The sequence below is a fragment of the Corythoichthys intestinalis genome, chromosome 13, assembly GCF_030265065.1.
Source record: "Corythoichthys intestinalis isolate RoL2023-P3 chromosome 13, ASM3026506v1, whole genome shotgun sequence".
NCBI classification, from domain to species: domain Eukaryota; kingdom Metazoa; phylum Chordata; class Actinopteri; order Syngnathiformes; family Syngnathidae; genus Corythoichthys; species Corythoichthys intestinalis.
This window is the reverse complement of record NC_080407.1, coordinates 1,354,803-1,382,207: the sequence shown is the minus strand read 5'-3', so window position 1 is coordinate 1,382,207 and position 27,405 is coordinate 1,354,803. Positions and strand designations below refer to the sequence as shown.

At 42.5% G+C, this 27,405-nt stretch overlaps 2 protein-coding genes and 1 long non-coding RNA gene across 7 annotated transcripts; 2 read left to right on the top strand and 1 right to left on the bottom strand.

Moving 5' to 3' along the window:
- The first annotated feature begins 798 nt into the window (after positions 1-798).
- On the top strand, positions 799-4,831 carry LOC130929123 (fibroblast growth factor 4B-like). 2 transcript variants are annotated; one of them, XR_009066820.1, is made up of 4 exons: positions 799-1,447; positions 1,520-1,623; positions 2,236-2,465; positions 4,688-4,831. XR_009066820.1 is itself a non-coding variant. In XM_057856068.1 (3 exons), exons 1-3 carry the CDS (start codon positions 1,180-1,182, stop codon positions 2,410-2,412), a joined length of 549 nt encoding a protein of 182 aa, XP_057712051.1. In that variant the 5' UTR covers positions 799-1,179; the 3' UTR covers positions 2,413-2,674. The 2 variants fall into 2 exon arrangements, 1 of the variants encoding a protein (XP_057712051.1); XM_057856068.1 differs by lacking the exon at positions 4,688-4,831 and having other exon boundaries at positions 2,236-2,674.
- On the bottom strand, positions 3,436-11,972 carry LOC130929124 (uncharacterized). Of its 4 annotated transcripts, none has more exons than XR_009066824.1 (5): positions 10,827-11,972; positions 10,593-10,666; positions 10,401-10,480; positions 9,132-9,231; positions 3,436-5,889 (listed from the first exon to the last, which is right to left on the bottom strand). It is a non-coding gene; the product is annotated as an uncharacterized LOC130929124 (long non-coding RNA). The 4 variants fall into 4 exon arrangements; XR_009066823.1 differs by having other exon boundaries at positions 3,436-9,231; positions 10,827-11,015; positions 11,575-11,972; XR_009066822.1 differs by having other exon boundaries at positions 3,436-9,231; positions 10,827-11,015; positions 11,616-11,972.
- Positions 11,973-12,330: 358 nt separating this feature from the next.
- On the top strand, positions 12,331-27,082 carry LOC130929039 (cryptochrome-1-like). The gene is made up of 13 exons (XM_057855924.1): positions 12,331-13,259; positions 15,044-15,152; positions 16,807-16,949; positions 17,011-17,195; positions 17,551-17,639; positions 17,700-17,840; positions 17,920-18,231; positions 18,566-18,920; positions 21,266-21,376; positions 22,567-22,671; positions 22,745-22,813; positions 22,907-23,017; positions 26,407-27,082. Exons 1-12 carry the CDS (start codon positions 13,102-13,104, stop codon positions 22,999-23,001), a joined length of 1,872 nt encoding a protein of 623 aa, XP_057711907.1. The 5' UTR covers positions 12,331-13,101; the 3' UTR covers positions 23,002-23,017; positions 26,407-27,082.
- The last annotated feature ends 323 nt before the right edge of the window (positions 27,083-27,405 follow it).

Here is a 27,405-nt window from a genome sequence, read left to right as displayed (position 1 = left end):
GATAGGTCGTCTTCTCTATTGCTTGATCAGGCCTTTTGTGGCCTCTACTTGAAAGAAAAAAAAAAGTCAGTGAAATGAAATGTCCCAAGATTTTAGGTGCATTTGCACTGAGCCACCTCTGGCTCGATCGATATGGGGATGGTACCTGCCTTAAAAATCCTCCAACTGCACCTGCGGTTCAATCAGTGTGTGCCAGGAAGTCTTGCCGTAAGCTTCCGGTCTAAATAAGGCACTCAAGCAGGCACATGTCATCCCCCGGATAATGTATCAGTCCTTCCATTTCGTCCCACGATTACTCAACCCCAATGAATGCCAAACACCCCTCACCCAACCTCCCGTGTCACTTAAATCCCACCAGAGCAAAGACAACTACTAAACGGGGGAGCTACCCAGAATAAAAGCAGATTTGAAATGAGGTGATTGTGCCTCACCATTCTAAGGCCCCGGTTCAATTCTTCGTTTAGCTATAGTCAAATTAGCACATTCCCCCCATTCACATCCATCAAGCTCAACAACAGTGAATGAATTATAAAGAACCCAATTTCATTTAATGTGAAAATATTTGATGTTGACAAAAGAGCGTATGCCTCTGAATTTGGTTTGTCTGCATGTGATTTGCTGCTAGTCCCTCCAAGTTGAAATAGATTAAATGTCTATCACTGTCAATGGCACGGAAACTTAATGATTTATTGCCAACTGATGACATGCGACTCACTGCTGCACTTAGTTGTCGGTGGGTTTTATTTTGAAAGACTCGATAGGAAACTGTGCCTCTGCATGGCAACGTGCGCTTGGCTAGGGTGTAAAGGTGCAAAACCCCCCGCGGTGCCCACCACAAGTGCCTCTTCTCACTCTTATCTCTCGTTGCTCGTCCTCCTCCCATCGTGACTCATTGTTAAACGGTAGAGTTGGGGGGTGGGGGGAGTCTGCGGCGGTGATGTCACGCCACTGACGGAAAAGTGCGTCAGGGCCAGCCAAGGTGAGCCGCCGCGCGGCGGAGTCCCCCCCCACTGGTCGGCCAGCCGGCCCGCGTTTGCAACCGACGAGGTGAAAGATGCTCATTGTCGCCACTCCAAGCTCGGATCCCGGGCCACGGCGCCTCGAGCCTCCGCCGCAATGTCCCAGAACGAGGTGCGATTCTAGGGCAGGTGTCCACGCGCCCCCGCTCGCCTCTGCGGCATGACGCTGCCGGCCGCGCTGCTACTCTGGACTTGCGTGTGGGGGGTGGTCGCCCTCAGCGACGAGGACTTGGAGCGACGGTGGGAGACCCTCTTCTCGCGCTCCTACTTGGGCCTCGCCGGCCGGGGGGCGCAGCCCAGCTGGCAGAGCGACTACCTGCGGGGCGTCAAGCGGGTGCGGCGCCTCTACTGCAACGTGGGCATCGGCTTCCACCTGCAGGTGCTCCCGGACGGCAGCGTCGCCGGCGCGCACCTCGAGGACCCGCACAGTGAGTTGTCTCGTCTTCAAATCCACGCGTCATCAAGACGAGCGGAAGGAATGACCCGCAGCTCTCCTGCAGGTCTGATCGAGATCTCCAGCGTGGAACGAGGAGTGGTCAGTTTGTTTGGCGTCAAAAGCGAGATGTTTGTCGCCATGAACCGCAAGGGGAGACTCTACGGGACGGTAAAAGCGCTTGCATCATACACGCATGCACCTGTGCTGTACATCTTAAACCCACATCATCAGTAAATACAGAAGGGATGAGAAGTCATTCTTTTTTTTTATTTCAAAGTTTTAGTGCTGCATGCACTATTCCGTTTTTTTTTTTTTTTGTACGTTTTCAATGACCCTCAATCAGTCCGTTTTTCCACGAGCAGGGGTTCCGTGTGTGGCATTTAACAGGTTGCAGAGTCTGCGGCGATGCCTGCCTGGAACTCTTCATTTTGCAAGCAGCACCTAAGGTCGCAGCTCAACCAGTTGAAGTAACAATAGTAACTTTACCAGCGCCACTGCTAAACGGAGGCGCCAGGTCCTAATCATTAGTTTTCATTGACGGTGATAGGCATTAAATCCATTTGAAATGGGAGGATCCCATCATAGTTCACATACATTGGACATCCATCACTGTCAATGGCAGCTCTAATGAGGATAACTAGGTCATCTTTCTAAACTGTCAGACAGACAGTTAAAAAATGAAATATTCGAACAAGCATTTGGTGCTTAAAATGTGTCATTCATTTTCTGCATGCTCAATTGTGTTTGGATCGGCACCACTGAGAGCTCCTTTCTTTCTAGAAATTCTTCAGTGACGAGTGCAAGTTCAGGGAGACGCTGCTGGCCAATAACTACAACGCCTACGAGTCTTTTGTTTACAAGGGCTTCTACGTGGCTCTGGGGCGGCGCGGGCGGGCGCGGCGAGGCGACAGGGCCACGACCGCCGCCCCCGCCACGCACTTCCTCCCACGGCTGTGACCTATAATGACACCACGTGGACTTTTGCACATGCGGACTTTAGTTCCTTCCAGGTAACACGCCAATGAACTACGCTAATGTTATTTCATATGTATATTTGGGGCGCTATATCTTTGTATATTACGCCATTGTGCTGCTTTTCTCACTTGGTGCTTGCCAAGTTGCACGATATGGACACGGCTAGTACTCGTTCACTGCTATTGACGATAATGGACATATTCATGGATTATGTTTCACTGCCATCGACTGCGCGCGACGTCCAATGCATGGGGGCAGGGGGGACAATGAAGGAAGGTTCATTCGCCCCTCCCGGTCAAATTGGTCGGTCTAGCGCCGTCAGCGGCAGCCAATCAGTTTATCAAGACATTTTAGCCAACTCTGGGAACAAAACATGAACTATACTGTAGCACACAAAAGTCAAAGTGGTACCTTGCGAAGCAAAATTTTTGAGATGCGAGCCGTCCATCAGAAAAAAATATTTTTGCTATAGTTCAGTTATGCAAACAGTTGCAAACTACTTGTAAACATTGACAAGCATTTATTCTTTATCCTACACCAAGAACATTTCCTTGTTAACTAGTTGTCATTTGGATTTCGTTCACTGCTATTGACATTTATCCGTCGTCAGTGGCAGCAGATACACTAAAAAAACATTGTACGAAATGGTATACGAAGACACTGTTTGTCCATATAGTGCAACAAATAGCAAGTTGGATATTTGGAATGCATGAACGAGCGTATTTGCTTGTGCGCGTGGCTAACTCGAAATGCACTACTTTGCTGTACTGTTTCAAAAGGTGCCTTGGCGCTGGCATGTAAGCGACACCCGACCAAGGCAAAAAATAGGAATGACGAGCCTCAAGGAAGGAGGGGGTCGCGGGGTCGGAAGGGAAACGAGGGCGAGAGTGTCTCTGGTTCTTTGCGCTGAAATTAGATCGATTAACTTCTGAATGTACACCTGACCAATACAGCAATAGAATTGGGGGAATTCGTAAGTATCATAATTAAACAAAATATTTTCAAAAAATCAAATGTATAGAAAATCAAATTGAAAATAGAAACTGGAAAATCCTCAATAATTTTTCATTTTTGAGATTCACTTTTCTTAAATTAACACAGTTCATCGTTGTTTTCTGCGCAATAAAACGGAGACCTCATACAGTTGTAGTGTGGCGCCTCCGAAGTCAAATCTTCGATGCTTCTGTATTGGACACTAAGGGTTCCACTGTATGCAAGTTTAGCTGCTAATGTTAAGCGCACAAGAAAGCTGCTGCATGTTATGAAAAATGCAAACAAATAGTGCAAAGTACAAAAAAAAATCAGGAGCTTTTCTATAAGATGTTGTTGACGTGAGCCTTTGGCCTTTTTCCCAGTGTGCGTGAGCGTGTACTGCAGTAGCAGCCTTTCTCAGTTTTCAATGCAGTTCACAAAAAGCAGGTCGCATGCAGTAGAGGACGATGCAGCAAAAATGGCAAGGTCATGAGATAGTTTTTGCTCTTGAATAGTCAAATCTGAAGTTGCATTTGCAATAACTATGACAAGCCATTTACAAATTGTCCTTCACTCTTACAATTGACAGCGATGGACCGCCAGTCCATTTGAACTTGGAGGGGCCCCATCCCATTTCAAATGGATCATCGAACATCTACTCGTGACACTCATTTCAATTCACAAAGACACATAGTCAACGACACTTAAAGAGTTGAATGTTCTCGCAAAACAACCTCCACCAAATATAGTTCTGCCATCCATATTGATTAGTGTAATTAATAATAAAAAAGGTTTCCTCAGCCAAATATCCACGCTACTGTTTGAATGAACGCCTTCACCTGCTGCCTTAGTTTGACAGTCGTTAAAAAAAATGAATAGAAAGACTGTCTCCAAAGCAAGTTGAAGTCTTTTTATTTTTGTACGTCGTCCACTCCTCAAATATCTCAATAAAACAATTTTCAAGTACCTGAGTACTCACGTTACGTTCTCCTTTCAAACATTTACAAGTTGTTGGAAAGAGCTATGAAATTTTAAGAGAAACTTTGGTCGTTTATTTGAATTCGAAATGTCTTCAATTTGACTTTTCTGCAAGTTTTTGAGTTTAGGACTGGCGCCCTCTGCTGGCTAAAAGGCTCCAGAATATAGGGCAGGTGCGTCGCATATATCCTTTTTGGAAAACAGCAACTTGTTAGTTGAAATGTTTTGCCAATTTAGCCATTTCCTCACGGACGGATGTATCCCAAAATAACGAGCATCAACAACAAGTGGGTCTAAACACGCCCAGGTGGAAGTGGCCCTTCCGCCGCTGCAAAGCCGCACATCTGCGTTGGTGGACGGATGCGAGCGAGCAGGGGTGGCCGCCTGTCTGCGTGCCTGCAGCGGGGGTCCTTAAATAGAGTCCCAGTCCGTAATCCTCCTCGTAGACGACAGCTCTGTTGTCCGGGATGGAGGAGGCCACCGCCACGCACCCGCCCCGCCCGAGAACCGCGGCGACACGGACGCGGACGCTGGCGTTCCTCCTCGCAGTCTTGCAGGGCGTCCCCATCGGCTACGCGGCGCCCAATCCGTCGCCCCTGGCGAGCTCCAACTGGGGCAGCCCACGGAGGTACGTCCATCTGCAAACTTCCACCGAGCTCAGCAACTTTTACCTGGAGATCAAGCTGGACGGAAGCGTGCGGAGAAGCACCAGCAGGAATCCCTACAGTACGCTGTGGCGCTCGTCCGCATTTTCCGTATTTGTCCGTTGACGCTGATGATGCTGATGTTGTCGCGCTTTCGCAGGCGTCGTCATGCTCAAGGCGGACACCAGGGAGCGCGTCGCCATCCTTGGCGTCAAAAGCAGCCGTTACTTATGTTTGGACCTCAACGGAACCCCATTCACTTCAGTGAGTATACATGGCAAAACTTTTTATCTTTTTTAGTCATTGCCAATTTATTTCTTCAGTACAAAGTAATGCATCACATGAAAATGAGCAAGACACAATCAAGAAATGGAAATTAAAAACAAACCCAAAAAATGTGTTGCATGCAGGCAGTTTGTTTGCGTGACGACTGCGTGTTCGAGCACCGACTCCTGGAGAACAACCGCGACGTCTTCTACTCGGTCCGCACTGGCATCCTACTCAACCTGGAGGGCTCCCGCCAGGTCTTTGCGGCCGGGCACAACGTGCCGCCCACCGCCCTCTTTCTGCCCAAGAGCAGCTCGGTTCCTTTGGAGCGCCTCCTGCTTCACCGGGAGAAGCGCAATCGGCCGCAGCAGCAGCAACGGGAGGGCTCCGACTCCCGACCCTTGCCCGAGGACGATGCCGAGTCCTGGGACGAGGGTGCCAATTCGTCTCGAGAGTTACTCCGCCAGCCCCCGGCTCACGATCCGTGGAGCGTGCTTTCCTCCAACCCTTCCAGCCCGGTGGTCTGAGTCGCCAGCTCGGACGAGTCACATCAAGAGCTTTTTTTTTTTTTTCTCCCCTTCTACATGCTGACGTCCAACTATATACAGTAATACACATTACAAAGAAAACGGGCCTGGCTAAAAATGATAAAAGTAGTACTCATAACATGTACCAATATTTATTGAATATATGCGGTTGCAATGATCTCGCTATTTGCCTTAAAATTATTTTGAAATTTGGGTTTGTCATAGTTTGGATCAGTGATTCCCAACCAGTGTTTCATGCCACATTTATACTGATGCGCTTTAAATTTGCTCTAATGTCACATATTTGCCATATTTGCCAGGCAAGCCAGCCTGACTTGGGCTATGTATACCAGCTACATGCCAAGTCAGTCTCGTTTGCGTTTTGGGTTGGATTTCAAAATGAATCTGAAAGAACGACTTGTGGGCACGAATATGATGAAAACATAATGCCACTTGCGCTGTCTGTAATAAGTCTTGCAAATATAGCATTTTTCTTGATTTACTGATTCTAACGCCTGTGTATTCTGTACTGATACCACTTTATTTTTTAGACATACACCCCCCCCCCCCAATACTAAATTAACGCACACTCAAATGTAAAGTCACTGCTATTTTAGCTTGGTTAGACACTGCTTTATTATTTGGCTGCCATTGACGGTGCTGAACGTCAGTCTGTTTGAATTGGGAGGGAGCCATCCCATTTCAAATGCTCTGGACTTCAGGAAGAGCGACAAGTGCTCCTTTTTTTTCAGGCACATTGGATAGCGAGATTGGCAATTGGAAACTACATTACGAAAAGTACAATTAATTTGATTATGCGGTGTATTGTCAGAACAAATGCGAAACGTCTATTGGAAAGTTTGCGTTCGAGTCTGGCTGGTATGCCAGGCTAATGCTATATTGCTAAAAGTCTTTGCTTACCTATGTGAAAACTTATTCCGAATGTACGGGTCATTGCAGGAATATTCTTTATTTTAAATAATCCAAATACAACAATGCTTAAAAACTGGTGTTCCTGAGTAAACGTACTTGCCTCCTGAAATGTCTTCCTAAAACAAAGCAAAGCAGTTATTTTAAATGGCCAACATATCTGGAGTACCTCTTAAAAAGCCATTTTTCTTTCAACGAATTGAATCAGAGTTTAAAAAGAAAAAAAAAATCATTTTTAAGAGTGTTATGTTTTATCGTTGTCTCTTGTAACTATGGAAACATTTGTTTTAATAAAATATTTGAAGAATTAATTGGTTTGTGTCCCTCAGGCTGCACGCAACACTGTTAGCATATTGGGGGGGCAGCAGAAGGATGAATAAAGCTCGTGATTTGATGGCAGTGAAAGGTTCGAAAACTTTCTCACACAGCTGCTTTTAGTGTGTTTGCATGAATACAGTCATAGCTAATAATTTGGAGATGATGGATTTCTCCGTATTTGTTTGTGTCAACTTCCACCAAAAATGACAGAAATGTTCAAATAATCTATATACAGACACTATTTTCTATCAATATGTACTCTGCCAAAGGGAACAGCTATGAGAGGTTGTGTACAACTTCAAGCAAAAAACGGTTTAATAAAACCCTTAAACGACCTCTATTGGCCAATGTTGTGTAGGACAGGAGGGTTTATGCAAGTCAATCCCGTTTTACACTAAATCAGGGGTCGGCAACCCAAAATGTTGAAAGAACCATATTGGACCCCCCCAAATTTTTTTTTTTTTTTTTATTTAAAAAATGTTTGAGCCGCAAACAATTAAAAGCCTTAAATAAGCCTATCTGTATTAGCTATATTCGCCTACTATCAAAATGACTAGGAATGCAAAAAAATATAAATAATGAGCCTTCATGATTTAATGTTTATTTTCCCTACAGTGCATCCAGCACACCACATGACTACTCTGTTGTAAGATACCACCTCAAGTTTAACTTCATTACAATATTAATGAATGGTTTCATTGCTTTTATGAAATTAAAGAAATGCAATAAAGAAATCCGATTTTTGATGTCGTTTTTATTTTGAAGTTACGAAAAACAAAATGGAACGTGCATAACATGCCCCTGATCTGGGCATGTCTTTGATTTCCTTTATTATCTCGGTTTTGTTTTTGAAGTCTGCGCAGAAGCATCAAAACAAATGACCACACATGCTGGCTCAACGTCATTCAAAGGTGATCATATTTTGATTTCCAAAAAGAGGACACAAGTAACAGACATAAATAAGCCCCGTTTAGTCGTATATTCATAGTTAAAATGGATCGATAGAATGCACGCACTGTCCGCGCATGACGCACTCGCATACGGACAGTTTGCCCCGACTCTCGGCCGTGTAAGCAATCTTGAAATATTGCTCATATGGAGCAGAAAGAAAACCGAGCACTCTCAGGCTTATCCTCAACGCATTTTATGTTTTTATGACTGTTGTCAAGCCCGACCCTTCCCCAAAAGCAGTGTTCAAGGCAAGCTAGGCGCTTACGCACAGCTGCACCGCTACCGTAGAGCCCAGTCCCTCTCGCGCTTTGCTGACATACAGTAATTGTTGCATGTATTCTAATTCGGGAGACGTGAGAGTTCAGACCGCCTGCCAAATTCTGGAGAAATGTGGCCCAAAACGGATTTAAACCACATACCGAGACCGGATTTGAAATGGTCCACTTCTATGCGACTTTTCCCGTTCAGACCGTCAAGTTAGTGTCTCACTCGAGTCGGAAAAACAGAGGAAAAAATCAGATTCGTGCATTAAGACCAGCGGTATGAACCTAGCCTAAGTTCCTCAGAAGTAATGGAATTGCAGTTTTTCTCTCACTCACAATTAGGTACTCGGCTGCCAACAGGCGTTGTGGCTTGTTTACAATAGCCATCTGCCTGGCATCGCGCCCTGCTGATAGAAACGTGTGTCGCAGGCTATGACGCAAATCTTGAAATGTTGAAATTTAATATTTTTCTGCATTTTCAGCATTGGAAAACGTTAAGAATGTTTTGTGTCATTTTTGTCTTCCTACAGAAACCATATCAACCATCTTTGTCCATTTTCAAACATTTTTGAAAATGCTGCAGGGAGCCACCAGGGCAGCGCTAAAGAGCCACATTCGGCTCTCAAAACACAGGTTGCCGATCCCCGCGCTAGGTGTATATCTATTTTTTTAGGTATTTTTTTTAAAAGACATTTTTGCAAGTATCTATAGAATGAATATCGCTTCACACATTCAACGAGATGGGTCGACAGTGGCGGAGCCAGGAAATTTTTGGTGGGGTGGCCAGGATGGTTATGTGATCATTTTGGGGTGGCACAATCTCATTGGAAAAAAAGAAATATTTATGGCACCATGAGGCTTGAAAGTTTCTCCTCCTGTGGCCCTGGAGTGTTCTAGGAAGGAGCTTCAGATGTTGCTGGACAGGTCCATCAGCTCTCAATTTGGATATCTCTATTCAAGAAAAGAAAAAAAAATAAACTTCAAATATTCAATTTAAGACCAGATTGACAATCAAGATCACACAATTATTGTACTATTGCCTAGCTTGAACTCGGCTTTTACGCAGGAGGCGAGCTTGACCACAGTCATAAAAAAATTAAATGAAGAGAAGGATAAGCCTGAAAATGCTTAGTTTTCTTTCTGTGCACCAAATGGGCAATATTTCCGTATTGCTTACATGGCCGAGTAGGGGCAAACTGACACACACACATAAGGCTGATGTGTTTGCATAATGCACGCACAGTGCCTGCATGCGTTCCATCAATGCATATAAACTTTGAATATATGACTAAACGGGGATTATTTATGTCTGTTATTTGTGTCTGCTTTTTTAAATCAAAATACGATCACCCTAGAATGATGTCGAGCCAGCATGTGTAATAGTGCTGCAACGATTAATCGATTAACTCGAGTATTCGATTAGAAAAAACAATTCGAATTAAATTTTGCCTCTTCGAGTATTTGTTTAAGTGGCGTTGCAATGGTTTATTTGGAAAGTGTTTGCATTTAGTTTTATTGATTTCGATGGATACACTGCCTTCTAATCTGCCTAATTTCACATGGCTGAATCCAGGTGCTCCTTGTTAAGACCAACATAACCTAAGTTTTTGTTTGAGCTAATGTTTTCTTATTTTTTATTTGTTAAAATGCATTCGTAATTTAGTTTATAGGTATATTTAGCCTATTTTTGTGGGAATATGTATCCGAACCATTTGTTAAGAGCACTGTAAAAATGTTCTTTTGTTGTACATAGATCCTAATTTATTTATTTATTATACCATTTGAGGCTCAGCTCAGGTAATGTAATTTTTCATGTTCCTTATCCGATTACTCGATTATTCTAACTAATGGTTCATCGATTAATTGACTACTAAAATAATCAATAGCTGCAGCCCTAATGTGTAGTCACTTGCTTTGATGCTTCCGCACATGTGGGTCAGTTTGCTCAGTGCGTGTCGGACTGCGAATTAATACTTGAACAAAGGCAGTCTGAACGGGCACGCCCCCCCAAAAAAATTGAATTGTGCATTAAGACCTGAGGTAGGAATCTATCCATAGCTATTGCATCATATCTGACTTAAGTACAATTCCAAGTGACCAATGTGTAGGTGTTAGTATACCTGGAGGTCCTATTTGTCCACAGGGTAGTGGGAGCTCCTCTCCGTCATTCTCAGAGTCTGCCTGCTGCTTTCAGTGACATCTAAAATAGGAGTGTCAGATTGTAAGGTGTTTTAAGGTGTAAGATATTTTTCCAAAAGGTTTTATATCATAGTTTTACACAAGAGCGCCAAATATGTGAATAAAAGATTTACCTGGATGGTCCTGGTATGGGGGAGCTGTTCACTCACACTCTCCAAGGCTGTCTGCTGGACTCTCTGTGAAACAACTGAAAAAGAATATGTGTCTAATATAACTTTTTTTTTCCAAAATGGTTTTTAAAATTCATCTAAACTTTCAACATGACCTGTGTATGAATGTAACACACTAGTGGACATTGTGAAAGGGTAATGCTGTGGTCTAGTGCATGTGTGAGAGGGTTTGTATACCTGGAGGCTGACTTGGGACCACTCCACTCCTTCATTCTCTGAATCTGTCTCATCTATCTGCTCACCCTTTCTGTCTGCCTGCCTGCCTGCAGCTCAGCTGGCTTCTTCTTCCATACTACTCATTTTCTGAAGAAGGTCTGCTTTCTCTTCATCTTGTTCTCTGTGTTGCTCTCGCATAACACACCAATGCTAAATGCAGAACATTAATACAATTAGTAAAATTGACAGCCCAACATATCAAACTGACATGTTTGACTTAACGTAATTTGGGGCGTTATTTAACATTAAAACGTGAACAAAGATGCTAGTCCATTTCCCAGTGATTAAAATGATTCAAAAAGTAATGTGAATTTAGCTGGATTTGACTAATGTGACGATACATTTTGTTTCCTCGTGTAGCTTGTTTAACAGTGAGGGGGCACCGATGCTTTAAGAAGTTGGACAATGTTTATACTTTTTGCTATGTTTTCCTGCTATTTAGCGTGCTAGTATCGAAACGCTAATCTTCCCACTGATGTTATTATTTTTATAAATGTGACGATACATTTTCTTTCCGCGTGAAGCTTATTGAACAGTTAGGGGGACACCGATGCTTTAAGAGGTTAAACAATGCTTGTACTTTTTGCTAACATATCCTGCTAATTAGCTTGCTAGCTTAGAACCGCGAATCCCCCCACTGATATTATTATTTTTGTATCTTTTTCTGTATATATACATAGCTAAACTCCCTACTGATATTAAGGCTTACCTTTTCTGTTGTCACAGGATACTACTGATATTAAGGCTTACCTTTTCTGTTGTCACACATCCTGTCACCACACAGTGGTGGATGAAAATTTGGTCAAGCTAATCGCAGCCATATTGTCCGGTAGCGCCGTTGCAGCGTAGGTAAGGTTCCGCACGTCGGTGACAGCTGTGTTGCCATGGTTGCATCGGTTGGGGGTTTCTCCACTGAAATAGTCTTCACCCCGCTGAATTCTTGACGGATTTAAGGACGGTTTGGTTTTTAAAACAAACAATGTTGACTTACCGAACGGCGCCGACGCAAAAAAGCATTGGACCACTAGTTTTACGCATTGATACCCATGATTTATGGAGGACCAGGAGTGCAAAAATTCAATAAATAAATACACAATTAAATAAATAATTAAAAGTGTCATTAAAATGCTTTTATTTCAATATTGTATTTATTTATTGAATTTTTGCACTCCTGGTCCTCCATACTCCTGGTCCTCCATAATGATAAGCATGCCAAACTATTTAACACGAGCGTCCTCTAGCGAGTCGGATATGCAACTGCACTTTGATACAATCTCCGTCGCTCGGATACAGTGTTCATTTTCCTGACAAAATTATGATGTGCATTCATTAAAGGTCGTATAAAGTCAAGTGAAATTCAAAAATAAAATACTTTTTTAAATCTTCCAACAAATAGGTCACATGACGTCATCGCCACAGTTACGTGATTTCGAAGCTTCTCTCGTGTTCGCCAGAAGAGAAACCACGCTGAAGAAACGTGACTGGGCCAGTGGCGAGACGGACCAATCGGAGACCGCAGCGCTATGTGCGTCATCCAGTGGGCAGGGCTGAGGCCGAAGGTGCGGCGCGACAAGCGGGCTGACGTACCGTGTGCGTTGCGGAGGAAGCTTTTGCCGTCAAAACAGCCAAAACATTTTTCACCCGCGTGGGGTACGAGGCTTAAGGATCCGGGACGTGTTTACAACAGCTAAGTGTGCATTTGTGTCGCAATTCGTCGTCGTTTTTGGACGCGTTCGCTGTGGTTACGTGTATTTACATAACCAGCTTTCCCCAGTGTTCGTGGCGGGGACAGAACCGTCTAACGATTACATTAAAGCGTCTCTTGTTGCTATTTTGCTGGCCGTCATGTCTTTAGGGAAAGCGTACGCGTAAAGAAAAGCTTAAATCGGCGGAATTTTGCTTATTTTTTTGCCCCATTTGGAAAAAACAAGTTATACAACGAGGCGGCTTTGTTTGCAAGCCGCGCCTGTCCTAGCGCCCGCCGGGTTTCCTGTCACGTTGCCGTGGAGCGATCTGCCTCTTCAGGACCAAATGGTGGCCACTCTGACGCGTTCTAAATTCTTTGTCACGATGGAAAAGGTTTTATTAGAGCAAGGTTAAGTCCACTATATTTCCACGGAGAAAAAAAAACAAAACTTTTAGTTGCTGTTTGCGGTAGTGTCACTCAGCAAAGTCAAATAGCAAGAAATCAAAGGATACAGTATTTCCAAGCTCGAGGCCTCCATCCATTGGAGTGATGGTCGTGAATACCATCCACTGGTTCAGGAAGGGCTTGCGGCTCCACGACAACCCGTCTCTCAAGGAGTCCCTGCTGGGGGCCGACACCGTTCGCTGCATCTACATCCTCGACCCCTGGTTTGCGGGCTCGTCTAACGTGGGCATCAACAGGTGGAGGTGAGGCTGCACACTCTACACATGGATATGAATATCGAGGGGCAAACGTACCGAAAAGAGCGCTTCACTCATTTAGTAAGTAAGAAGAAATAATACAATTTAAATCGTTTAAATAAAGCACCCTAGATAAATATTTTCAAAAATCATTGCACAATGAAATATTTAGTTTTTATTCTTTTTCATAAAATGTACACCACGTCAGTGTAATTCCACCGCTGCAATCTCACTTCATAATGGAATTGTTCTCAAACTAAACAGGAGGCAGAAAAATATCAAAACTTAATTTTCAATCAATTATTAGGATGGAAGCAAGCCAGCCAGGGCCGGCCCAGCCTATACGCAGATTATGCAGCTGCCTAGGGCCCCTGACCACTAGGGGGGCTCCCAATCTGGCAATTGTTTAATTTAAATTCTATTTCGTTTACTACAGTTTGCTTTATTTGACTTTTGATACTTGATTACAAGCTTAAAACAATAAAAGTTCTTCCTTAACTTCTTTCTTTCCTCTTTTAGAAAAAGGTTTGGCGCTATCTACTGTAAGTCCTGACAATCCTTTGGGGTGAGAAAATTGAAGTATGCAGTGCAACAAAATCTGATTAATATACAAAATATGGACGTATGGGTTGGATTGCATGTATGGGTTTCACAGTACACTGTGATGAAATGGTGGGCCAAAAATATGGGCCCCTTTACATTATTTTGCTTAGGGCCCCAAAATGGCCTGGGCCGGCCCTGAAGCCAGCTCGGCACATTGAAGCGAATGGCAAATGATACACAGGCACAGGCACCTCCTGTTGGTATGTGCTATTCATCATTCTAATTTGGCATCTTGTTACAATCATTCAAGCTATTTTTTGAATCCAGGACTCTTGTACAGAGTGCAGTTTTGTTTCCAACATTCAAAACAACAAAAGCAAACACAGTAACTCTCCTACATTGTGAACTCGAGCATCTCCATCTACATACCGCTGCAGTTTAATAAGCAGCGGGGGCATCCGTGTTTGTTTCGCAACTTGCGCAGATGCATTTCTGTGAATTGAAAGCCTCGATTTTCTCAGCGAGTCCGTACTCAAGGTGAACACCCGCCCGGTGGCGGTGGCCCTGTTACACAAGCGGGTCAGTGTGTTAGTAGAACCCCCTTACATCCACTCCTCCCCGTGACCTAATTCTGGGCCAAGACCCCCCTTGACTATTTGACCGAAGCAAAGTATGTTGAGAACTAATCCGCACAAAGTGAAGAACTTTTCCACTAAATCAAAGACAGTGCTTCAGGGGGGTCCTCAAAGAGCTTTCAAATCTATAAAGGCCAGAAGAAATCCATTTTGGGGTATTTTATCAACTTAATTAGACTGAAACGTGTGGTCGTTATGACAAAAATCATAGAATGTCAAATAGCATGAGGAAATTTGGACATCAAACATGGAAATTGAGCTGAAGCCTTCAATTTACCAGCTTGCGTCGCCGTGGTAACAACACGGGAAGCTCTGTATTAGTGCGGCTAAGCGCATGAAAACTTGCGTTTTCCCTCCACCTACACAAGCCCAAGACACCTGCCGCTTCATGTGCAGGCAGGGCCGGCGGCGACGATGGTCCGATCCATCCCCGTTCGAATGGATCGGACGTCTATCGCCGTCAATGACCAAGTTACATAACGTGATGAAGCACCAACAAGGTGATCAAATGAAGAAAAGTTAACCCAACGGGGCTTTGGAAAAGGAAACTTTTCTTATCTTGCTTTTTAAATATCAGTGAGACTAATGTTGGCATTTCTATCCTCTGTCCAGGTTCCTGCTGCAGAGTCTGGAAGACTTGGACTCCAACCTCCGCAAGCTCAACTCGCGTCTCTTCGTGATCCGGGGCCAGCCCACAGATGTCTTTCCCAGACTCTTTAAGGTAGCTCTTTTTCCTGGACGCATTTACAGTGGCCACATAAGTATTTAGTCAACCACTAATTGTGCAAGTTCTCCTACTTGAAAATATTAGAGAGGCCTGTAATTGTCAAGATGGGTAAACCTCAACCATGAGAAACAGAATGTGGAAAAAAACAACAACAGAAAATCACATTGTTTGATTTGTAAAGAATTTATTTGCAAATCATGGTGGAAAATAAGTTCATCTCAATATTTTGTTATGTACCCTTGGTTGGCAATAAGGGAGGCCAAACGTTTTCTGTAAGTTTTCACAAGCTTTTCCCACACTGTTGCTGGTATTTTGGCCCTTTCCTCCATGCAGATCTCCTCTAGAGCAGTGATGTTTTGGGGCTGTCATTGGGCAACACGGATTTTCAACTCCCTCCACAGATTTTCTGTGGGGTTGAGATCTGGAGACCGGCTAGGCCACTCCAGAATCTTGAAAGCCATTACGAAGCCATTCCTTTGTTGCCCTGGCTGTGTGTTTGGGATCATTGTCATGCTGAAAGACCCAGCCAGGTGTCATCTTTAATGTCCTTGCTGATGGAAGGAGATTTTCACTCAAAATCTCGATACATAGCCCCATTCATTCTTTCCTTTTCACAGATCATTTGTCGTGGTCCCTTTGCAGAAAAACAGCCCCAACGCATGATGTTTCCACCCCCATGCTTCACAGTGGGTATGGTGTTCTTTGGATGCAATTCAGTATTCTTTCTCCTCTAAACACGAGAACCTGTGTTCCTACCAAAAAGTTCTATTTTGGTTTCATCTGACCATAACACATTCTCCCAGTCCTCTTCTGGATCATCCAAATGCTCTCTAGCGAACCGCAGACGGGCCTGGACGTGTACTGGCTTCAGCAGGGGGACACGTCTGGCAGGGCAGGATTTGAGTCCCTGGCAGCGCGTTGTGTTACTGATAGTTGCCTCTGTTACGGTGGTCCCAGCTCTCTGTAGGTCATTCACTAGGTTCCCCCCCGTGTGATTCTGGGATTTTTGCTCACCGTTCTTATTATCATTTTGACGCTACGTGGTGAAATCTTGCATGGAGCCCCAGATCGAGGGAGATTATCAGTGGTCTTGTATGTCTTCCATTTTCTAATAATTGCTCCCGCAGTTGATTTCTTTACACCAAGCGTTTTACCTATTGCAGATTCAGTCTTCCCAACCTGGTGCAGGTCTACAATTTTGTCTCTGGTGTCCTTCGACAGCTCTTTGGTCTTGGCCATAGCGGAGTTTGGAGTGTGACTGACTGAGGTTGTGGACAGGTGTCTTTTATACCGATAATGAGTTAAAACAGGTGCCATTAATACAAGTAACGAGTGGAGCCTCGTTAGACCTCGTTAGAAGAAGTTGGACCTCTCTCACAGCCAGAAATCTTGCTTGTTTGTAGGTGACCAAATACTTATTTTCCACTCTAATTTGGAAATAAATTCTTTAAAAATCAAACAATGTGATTTTGGTTTTTTTTTTCCACATTCTGTCTCTCATGGTTGAAGTTTACCCATTTTGACAATTACAGGCCTCGCTAATCTTTTCAAGTAGGAGAACTTGCACAATTGGTGGTTGACTAAATACTCAATTTGCCCCACTGTAGCTCTGCGTACTATTCTTGTGTCATTTTGTGGGTTTCTCCAGGAATGGAACATTTCCCGCCTCTCTTACGAGTACGACTCGGAGCCCTTCGGGAAGGAGCGAGATGCCGCCATCAAAAAGCTGGCCTCCGAGGCCGGCGTGGAGGTGACAGTGCGCATCTCGCACACCCTCTACGATCTGGACAAGTAAGCGAACGAGGAGAGGCCCTCCGTATCGGACCGTCGCTTAATTGTAATCTGGCTTCAGGATCATCGAGTTGAACGGCGGTCAGTCGCCGCTCACCTACAAGCGCTTCCAGACCCTAATCAGCCGCATGGACGCGGTGGAGGTGCCGGCCGAGTTTATCACCGCCGACGTGATGGGCAAGTGCACCACGCCGCTGTCCGACGACCACGACGACAAATTCGGGGTGCCGTCCCTGGAGGAGCTGGGTCAGTAGAAAGAAGGAAACCGGCGCGGAACCTTTAAGAGGGCGTTTGTTTTACTCATTGGCCGCCATTGACATGGCTACACATCCAATCCATATGGACTGGGAGGGCGAATGAACATTTGCTTCAAAATTACAGTACATTAAATTACAGCAAGTGTTTGCATCAATAGAGCATTTTTTTAATTGACCAATGAAATCACAAAAAATACATATTGTATATAGGTTTACATCACATTTGGATCATAAAGGCCACACTAAATGTTAATATTGTAGCTAAAAATATGATGTGCGGTCTTTGAGGTGTTCTGTTCTGATTTTGTTTTGAAGGACTAAAAATAGACACGTTCTTCTCGTAGGTTTCGATACCGAGGGCTTGTCGTCGGCCGTTTGGCCAGGAGGGGAATCGGAAGCCCTCACGCGACTGGAGAGGCACCTGGAGAGAAAGGTGAGTCACGGACATTTTCCCAGTTTTGGATCCCGTGTCTAAATCTGGCACCGGCAACAGGCTTGGGTGGCCAACTTTGAGCGCCCCCGCATGAACGCCAATTCGCTGCTGGCCAGCCCCACCGGCCTCAGCCCCTACCTGCGATTCGGATGCCTTTCGTCTCGGCTCTTCTACTTCAAGCTCACCGATCTCTACAGGAAGGTAGTTTCTTTCTGGCCGTCCTGAATACAAGTTTTCCGGACTTTAGTGTCAGAAGGGTGGCTTCCTGTTTTCTCGGCAGGTGAAGAAGAACAGCTCACCCCCGCTGTCGCTGTACGGCCAGTTGCTGTGGCGCGAGTTCTTCTACACGGCGGCCACCAACAACCCGTGCTTCGACAAGATGGAGAGCAACCCCATCTGCGTGCAGATCCCGTGGGACCGCAACGCCGAGGCGCTGGCCAAGTGGGCCGAGGGACGCACCGGCTTCCCCTGGATCGACGCCATCATGACGCAGCTGCGCCAGGAGGGCTGGATCCACCACTTGGCCCGCCATGCCGTCGCCTGCTTCCTGACACGCGGAGACCTGTGGATCAGCTGGGAGGAAGGCATGAAGGTGGGCTCCGAATGCAGTGAATTCAAATGCCTTTGTCACTAGTGGACGTCCCATCCATTTGAAGCGGGAGGGGAATGTCCCTCCCGATACAAACTTATTGGACGCTCAGCGCCTTCGGCGGCATCCGATGAGTCACGGGAAGTCACTTTGAAGTAGCAGCTTTCATAAATTCTGGCAATTTTTGCCGGTTTGACGTAGCGACACGGAAATCAGTAGTCATGGCTATTGCGGGTAGACCTGCAAAAAAGACTCAAGAAGAAGCCACATATTTTGCTTCTTTCGGCTGCAAATAAGATTTTTACCATCAGATAAGAGTGGCGTTTTGTGCGCGTAGGTGTTCGAGGAGCTGCTCCTGGACGCCGACTGGAGCGTGAACGCCGGCAGCTGGATGTGGCTATCCTGCAGCTCCTTCTTCCAGCAGTTCTTCCACTGCTACTGCCCGGTGGTGTTCGGCCGGCGCACCGACCCCAACGGCGACTACATCCGCCGCTACCTGCCCGTGCTGCGGGGCTTCCCGGCCAAGTACATCTACGACCCGTGGAACGCGCCCGAGGCGGTGCAGAAGGCGGCGCGCTGCATCGTGGGCGTGCACTACCCCAAGCCCATGGTGCACCACGCCGAGGCCAGCCGCCTCAACATCGAGCGCATGAAGCAGATCTACCAGCAGCTGTCATGCTACAGAGGCCTCGGTAAGGAACCCAGAATGGAAAATTGGACATCCATTATTAAGTTATACAATGACACACGAGGAGAGGTGGGCAGAGTAGCCAAACCTTTACATTTACAAGTAAGAGTAGCGTTACTTCTAAATAGCATTACTCAAGTAAGAGTAAAAGTAGTCATCCCAAAATTTACTCATGTAAAAAAGTATTTGTTGAAAAGAATTCTCAATTAATGGGTAACAGTGTGAGTAGCTGCTTACATTGTCTGAATTGTATTTTTTTTTCAGCACAACTTTATTAAATATATGGCGGAAAACACTCAGGTGAACTTCTGCTCTGAGACCCCCAATTTAGCCAAATTTCAAAATTGTCCGATATGCTCGTGTGATACATCATTGGAAAGCTTAAAATCTCAATTTTCTGGGGGAAGAAAAATTTTGAACAGAAAGAAAATGTTTTTTTAAACAGCGAAACCCTAACTGGAGGTGAGAGCACGTGAGAGCAGGATTAAAGACGCCGTGACTTTAACGAGATATTATCGCGTACTTACCTTTTTTTGATCCAAAAACCTCATGTAGCATGTATCACTGAGTGTCTATATATAGCTGTGAATGGCCACAGCTGGATTTTTTGGTATTTTATGGGCGAAATATGGTAATATAACAAGGGTCGCGATGCAGAAGTCGCAGACATCAAGGAGTGGTTGAGATTTTCTTTTTCATATATTTACTCTTTTAAACGTTTATTTTTTTCAATTATTCTATGTTTGGACCGATTATTTATCATTTAACATATCGGAGAAAATGCGACAATAACAAAACAAATACAATTAAGCGATAGTTAAGAGGTAGATATCCGTGACTTTTTTACAGACGGCAAATTTTTCATTTGTTTAAAAGTTTAAAATATGCGAGTGAATAATGTTTTAAAGTTTTTTTTTTTTTTTCAAACTAAATATTAGACATCAATTAATGATTCTAAGCTAAAAATGACAGACATTTTGAATAATGATTATAATTACTTACCATCTTTTTATGGCTGGGTTGAAACAAAAGCGGTTGCGCGACGTCTGTAAATGGGGGTTTCCAGGGTAAAACGGACAGATTAAAAATAGTTTGGGGGCTTCATGCGCCATGAATCTGCTATGGCAGCATATAAACATATTGTACTATCAAACACAACAGTTGTTTTGGCTTAAAATACAGCAGTTTCTTCTAAAGAGGAGTGCAAAAGCAGAAACTGCTTTTTCAGTCTTGTCTGTTTTCTGCCATATATATGAGAATGAATTCTCATGCTCTCATTCTCATGCTTTATTTTGGACATGAGAAAATAAAAGTAATAAATAAACAAACAAAACAAAACAACAACAAAATAGACAAACCAATTATAATACTTGAGATAACAGCAACAATATTTAAGACAATAATAATAATAATAATAATAAATATTAGAATGTATTCATTGCGTCCAAAAAGGAGTAGGATGAAGCATTTGCTTATTAAAACCTACCCCCCTTTTCTATTCCTCAATCAAATCAGTCCGCCTTATTTAATTAGGCCTCATATCAACAATGAAAATAATGCAACCATATACATAAGCTGCAAGACAAAATAAAAATAAAATGAAATAAAAAGTACCAGCCAATAACAGATATGTGAAAACCCCTATATTAAAACCCTTCCTCTTCCCTATACCCTGTGAAAACCATGTGTTTGTACCACTTCCTAAACTGGGTCATGCTTGGACATTGCTTGAGCCCCTCATCTAACTTATTCCACAGCCTTACTCCACGAACAGAAACACAAAAGCTTTTTAATGTAGTCCGTACTCTCTGATGCTGTAAGTATAACTATAACTGACTGTAACTACATTATTTGTATATGTTACTTATATTGTCTATATGCTGTTGTTATTATTATACTTTAACTTGTTAGATGACCACATTAGACCCCCCCCCCCCCCAAAAAAAAAAAAACTCCAGACCAGAACAACATTAGGAAACATCACCCGTCCAAAGACCATGAGCGCCCTCTAGTAGAGAAAAAAGTTACTTCTGATTAGTATAATGGAGTCATGCGGTTGTTGTTCCGACGTCTCATTGGTGAAACTGAGATGGCCACTGTCAGCATCTCTGGCAAAAATAAAGTCAATATGTTGAATAAAGACGAAACATGTATTGACTCCAGTTTAGCCCAAAGTAGTGGAGTAAGAGTAGTGTATCTTCATAAATCTACTCAAGTAAAAGTCAAAAGTATTGCATGGTAAGACTACTCTAAGAAGTACATTTTTTCTCAAAAATGTACTCAAGTAAATATAACACATCACTACCCACCTCTGCACACGAGCTTAAGCCTATTTTATGTCATTTGCAGGTCTCTTGGCATCCGTTCCCTCCACCGCCAACGGAAATAATAAGCCCTCTTCGGACGTCATGGGATACTCTGTCGACGCTCCTCACGATAGCGCCGCCGCTGCGTCTTCTGGTGAGTCCTCCTGCAACCAGAGTTGCTGTAAAAAACAGCTGTTTTACATTGAGCGCACAGTAGCAGTCACAACCTTCCTCAAATGTTTGTCTCCAGTGAACTCAGACGCTGTCAGTGACAGCGATAAATGTCCTGCCCATTTCGACCGGGAGGGGCTGGCAACGAATAGATTCATAATGATACCAGAAATAAGTCATTTCATTACAATAAGTCGCGGTCCAAAGATAAAAATGATTTTTTTGAGATACAACTACAGTCACGGAAAGATAGAAAAACACAAAACATTTATGAGATGGAGGTTGGAAAAAAATGTAAATGTAAAGTTATCATTTAACTGGGCTCTCTTCCTGTCCAAATGGATTGAATGTCCGTTGCCGTCAGTGGCATTGAAACATGATCATCCGGTTCAAGTCGATTTCACATCTATCGCTGCCAGTAGCAGTGAATAACTAAAGGGTTACTAAGTGTTAGGGGTGTGAGAAAATATTGAAATGGTGATATATCGTGATGCTTATCCCAAAAGGTTATCGATATGCTCCAGCCAAGAATCGAGATATCATCCAATCCATTTAGACTGGGAAAGTTCGTTCATTCGAAACCAGAGCATTCATAGTCATTCTGTCCGATTTTCGAGGCATTTACAGGTCACTTGCTGTTCATTTTAGGGGCATTTACAGGTCATTTTCTGTTGAGTTTGAGTGACTGCCTATTCATTTGGGTGATTCCCAGGTCATTTCCTGTTCTGTAACTCAAAATAAACAGGAAGAGGCCCATAAAATACCCCAAAATCAACAGGAAGTAACGGAAAATGAACAGGTAAATGACCTTAAATAGCCCAAAATGACCTCATTGCCTGGCATTGGCTGCCACTGACGGCCATAGACGTTCAATCCGTTTGAAGTGGGAGGGATGGCAGCGAATGAACAAATATTCATTCGCTGCCACCCTCTCAGTTCAAATGGATTGGACGTCTACTAATGATAAACTCATTCCAATTCACAGCAGAAGCTTGTTTTTCTGTTTATTAGTTGTTTGTAGAATATCCTAGAATGATTTCCTGACCAATGTATCGATAATCGTTTTATCGTCAGATCATCGATATCGTGAGCTTTGTGTATCGCAAATCGTATCGTATCGTGAGGTACCAAGAAGTTCCCACTCTTACTAAGTGTAGTGTCATTTCCACTAAGGCTATCCGGTGCCAGGTCAGACCCAGGCGGACTGGCAAAGCGGAGGTGGCGTCATGATGTACTTACAGGGAGACGCCCAGGGCGGCGTGTCCGCACATCAGCAAGGTGCCTTACCCTGGAAATGTCACCTTCTTTTAAGGAAGGAATTGTAGTCCTTAACGCTGCTCCATTTTCCCAGGTTACGTTAGCTCCAGTATGATTTGCTACCCTCAAGGCAACAACCGCCAGAGTCCCGCGCTCCAAAAAGGTCATTTTTCTTTGACATTTAGAAAAAAAAAAATCCCAAAAAGCTGCTTTGACATGACCTGTATATTTATTTAAGTTGTATATTTTTTTCCAGGGCTAGAGCATCACTCAGGCGGCGCGCCAATGAGCAGCAAGCGTCACTGTGAGGATTCCGGAAATGGCAAAAGCTCCAAAGTCCAGAGACACTAAGCGCAGGAAAAACAATGTGAGTCACATTTTCTTGACTTCACTGAACTCATTGGCTGCCATTGACGGTGATCGATAAACTGGATCTGCTTTGACTATGAACCATTTTCACACTGACCTTTGGCATTTACCTTTTTCTGTAATGTTCACTCACATTCAGTGTTGTTAATCTTACTGGTAACACTTTACAATAAGGGTCCCTTGATTAACATTAATTAATGCATTTTTAGTAGTGCTGTCAAAATTATTGCGTTAATGGGCGGTAATTAATTTTTTAAATTAATCACGTTAAAATATTTGACGCAATTAACGCACATGCCCCGCTCAAACAGATTAAAATGACAGCACAGTGTAATTTTCCCTTGTTACATGTGTTTTTTGGGGTTTTGTCGCTCTCTGCTGGCGCTTGGGTGCGACTGATTTGATGGGTTTCAGCACCCATGAGCATTGTGTAATTCTTGACATCAACAATGGCGGGCTACTAGTTTATTTTTTGATTGAAAATTTGACAAATTTTATTAAAACGAAATAACTTATATATAACTTGTACTAACATTTATCTTTTAAGAGCTACAAGTATTTCTATCCATGGATCGCTTTAACAGAATGTTAATAATGTTAATGCCATCTTGTGGATTTATTGTTATAATAAACAAATACAGTACTTATGTACCGTATGTTAAATGTATATATCGGTCTTGTGTCTTATCTTTCCATTCCAACAATAATTTACAGAAAAATATGGCATATTTTAGAGATGGTTTGAATTGCGATTAATTACAATTAATTAATTTTTAAGCTGTAATGAACTCGATTAAAAATTTTAATCCTTTGACAGCCCTAATTTTTAGACAATAACTAATGTTTAAGTATCATTACAATAACTAATACAATTGCTTATCTGACATTTATCTAATATATTTATTAACATTAGTTAATGCATAACCAGACAGTAACTAATGGTTTGGTAAAATTAAAAAAGGAATATAGGCCTATATAGAGTTAGAGTTAGGGTTGTTAACTTAGCATTTATAATTTTTTAGTTATGGGACACATGTGCTACACTTTACAATAAGGGTCCAAAAACATTCAGTAATGGTTAATTAAGGTTAACTAATACTTATGAGGTACGTTCATGTGAAATAATACTATACTTAAGGTTAGGTTAGCAGCATCCAAAGACTCACAGAGCAATGTTTCTCATTTTAAAATAACAATCACTTACTAGTACCTTAATAACTATTTATTAATGCACTAATGTATGTGTGAATTCATGTTAATTCATGTATTATACATATTATAACCTAACCTTAAGTATGGTATTATTTTACGTGAACGTATCTCATAAGTACTACTTAACCTTAACCATTACTGAATGTTTTTTGGGCCCTTACTGTAAAGTGTAGCACATGTATCCCTGAAACTAAAAAATTATAAATACGTAAGTTCCCCCCTCTTAACCTTTATTAACCATTACTGAATGCTCTTTGGACCCTTATTGTAAAGTGTAGCGCATGTGTCCCTTAACTAAGAAATTATAAATGCTCAAGTTAACAAACCCTAACCCTATATTGGCCTATATATATTTTTAACTAACTATTAGTTACTGTCTGGTTATGCATTAACTAATGCATTAACTCATGTTAGTTAGTATATTAATAAATGTCAGATAAGCAATTGTATTAATCAATGTAATGTTACTTAAACAATAGTTATTGTCTAAAAATGCATTAACTAATGTTATTTAAGGGACCCTTATTGTAAAGTGTTACCATCTTACTTTAAAAAAGTAATTAATTACAGTTAAAAATGACTTCTCCCAAAAAGTAATTGTGTTAGTAACTTGGTTACCTGGAAATAAGATTAATTATTTACTTGGCAAAGTAACTGGTGATAATTTTCATGTTTTTTTGTTCTCAAAAAAAAAAAAAAAAAAAAAAACAATTGGCCCTAGCCTAATTCTTTACCCTAAACTTAACTAGACACAGGGGTATTGCGGATATTGCAATAACTAGATAGTAACCTTTGCTATGTGTGGAAGTATTTTAATGTTGTGAATCAACCGTTAAAGTTGGTAAAATTGCTTCCGGTATTGCATTAGTTCCCTTTTCTCTACTTTCGATATGTGTACGTTTTAAAACTGTTTAATCGTTTAAGTTTAGCTTTGCCGATTTAAGAGCATTTTAGATTAAAAGTTATTTAGGTTCGCTAGGAAGGTTCTCTACAACAGAGTGTACTGCTTTAAGATGGCGGCTGTTTACTAATGCATCTAGTTCTTTATACATGTTGCTAATGCCGCCGTGTCTGTCATTTGCATCTAGTTCTATATATGTGATATCTACCGTAGCATCATGTGGGCGTAGTTTGTAGGCTATCGGCTACAGTCGGGTATTATTGGAGCCACCTAGCATTGCGTTTCCAACGGCGTCACAACTCCCTTGCTTCCTCCCCACTCCTGCTCTGTGAGTCCGTCTCTCTCAGACTTTTCTCGCATCATTCAACCAACATAGTAACGCATAGTAACGCACGCCTTTCCCGCCTCAGTCACGGTAACGGCGTTGCCAAGATGAGAAAAGTACTTAATTAGATCACTCACTATTGAAAAAAATAACACCGTTAGTAACGCCGTTATTAATAGGGGTGTGACAAAATATCGAAATGGTGATATATCGTGATGCTTTGTAACCCAAAAGGTTATCGATATGCTCCTGTCAAGAATCAAGATATCGTTTTAAAAAAGTGTCAATTAAAAAAAAGGCTGCCATTGACGGTGCTCGACGCCCAATCCATTTAGACTGGGAACGTTCGTTTTTTCAAAACCAGAGCATTCAGTCATTCGGTCCGCTTTTCAGGGCATTTACAGGTCACTTGCTGTTCATTTTAGGGCATTTACAGGTCATCTCCTGTTGAGTTTGAGTCACTGCCTATTTATTTGGCTGATTCCCAGGTCATTTCCTGTTCTGTAACTCAAAATAAACAGGAAGAGACCCATAAAATACCCCGAAATCACTGAAAATGAACAGGTAAATGACCTTAAATGGCCCAAAATGACCTCATTGCCTGGCATTGGCTGCCACTGACGGCCATAGACGTTCAATCCGTTTGAAGTGGGAGGGATGGCAGCGAATGAACGAATATTCATTCGCTGCCACCTTCTCAGTTCAAATGGATTGGACGTCTACTAGTGATAAACTCATTCCAATTCACAGCAGAAGTTTGTTTTTCTGTTTATTAGTTTTTTGAAGAATATCCTAGAGTGATTTCCTGACCAATGTATCGCTATATCGTCAGATCATCATTATCGTGAGCTTTGTATCGCAAATCGTATCATGAGGTACAAAGACGTTCCCACTCCTAGTTATTTACAACACTGCTCACATTTTTGTCCATCTCTCGCATGTCTCACAGGAACCTCCGCTCGGTGACGCCCACACTTGCCATGAAGTCATCAAATAAGTCATCATAAATACCGACATCCCAGGAGACAGTCGCACTTTTTCTTCTTCGGGGTTAAACGCAAAGAAAGCCGTTGTGTATATAAAGAATTTTCCAAAATTCACATACAACTTGTACATATTTGACTATTGTATGTGCGTCTTCTCTATTTGTGTAGCGTCATAGATCCATTATATATATTTTTGATATGATACAAAAAAAAAAAAGAGTCTTGAGCGGATGTTTCTTTTGGGGAAAATTTTCCAGAAAAAAATGACCATTGAAAAAAAAAAAAAGTATCATGAAAAATCTTCCTGCGTCATTCATATCCTCCTGTTTGAGCCTATTTAACAACAAAGTGTTTCAGTGCTAGTTAACTGGATGTTTTTTTTCCACTGTAGATGGATTATCACTATGACCTTTTTCAGACTTTATTAGCCACAAATCATATAATTGTGCCCCCCTCTCCCAACCCATTACTGCAAAGAACTGCTTCTATATGTACTTGTTTCATTAAAATAACTTCAAAACACTCATGTTGCAGTCTTATTTGTTCTTGTTCTCGTTGGCAGTGAATATCTGGCATTTAATAAATACAATTGCACTTTGTTGAAAAACATAATTACCTATTCTCAAACCACAATGTCTTCCACAACTTTAATTTTATTAGAGCATCATTTAAGGAAAGCTAAAAAGTGCTCACTGATGTTGTGGTAGTACCGTTAAAGGCCACAGGAAGGCGACAACGTTCTTCCACATAACGTCAGAGACGTTTTTTCCCCTTTTGCTCACCATTTCAAAATTTAAATTGAAATAAATCCTCATCCAGTCTGAATCATATCCACGTGAATATGTTTAAATAATAATAAAAATAAAATGTCAATCCATCAAGAATTAAGCGAGTCATGAGTGTTTTAGTGGCGCCAATTAGTTACGCCACAGACTACACCTTAAATATGCCTATAAATATAT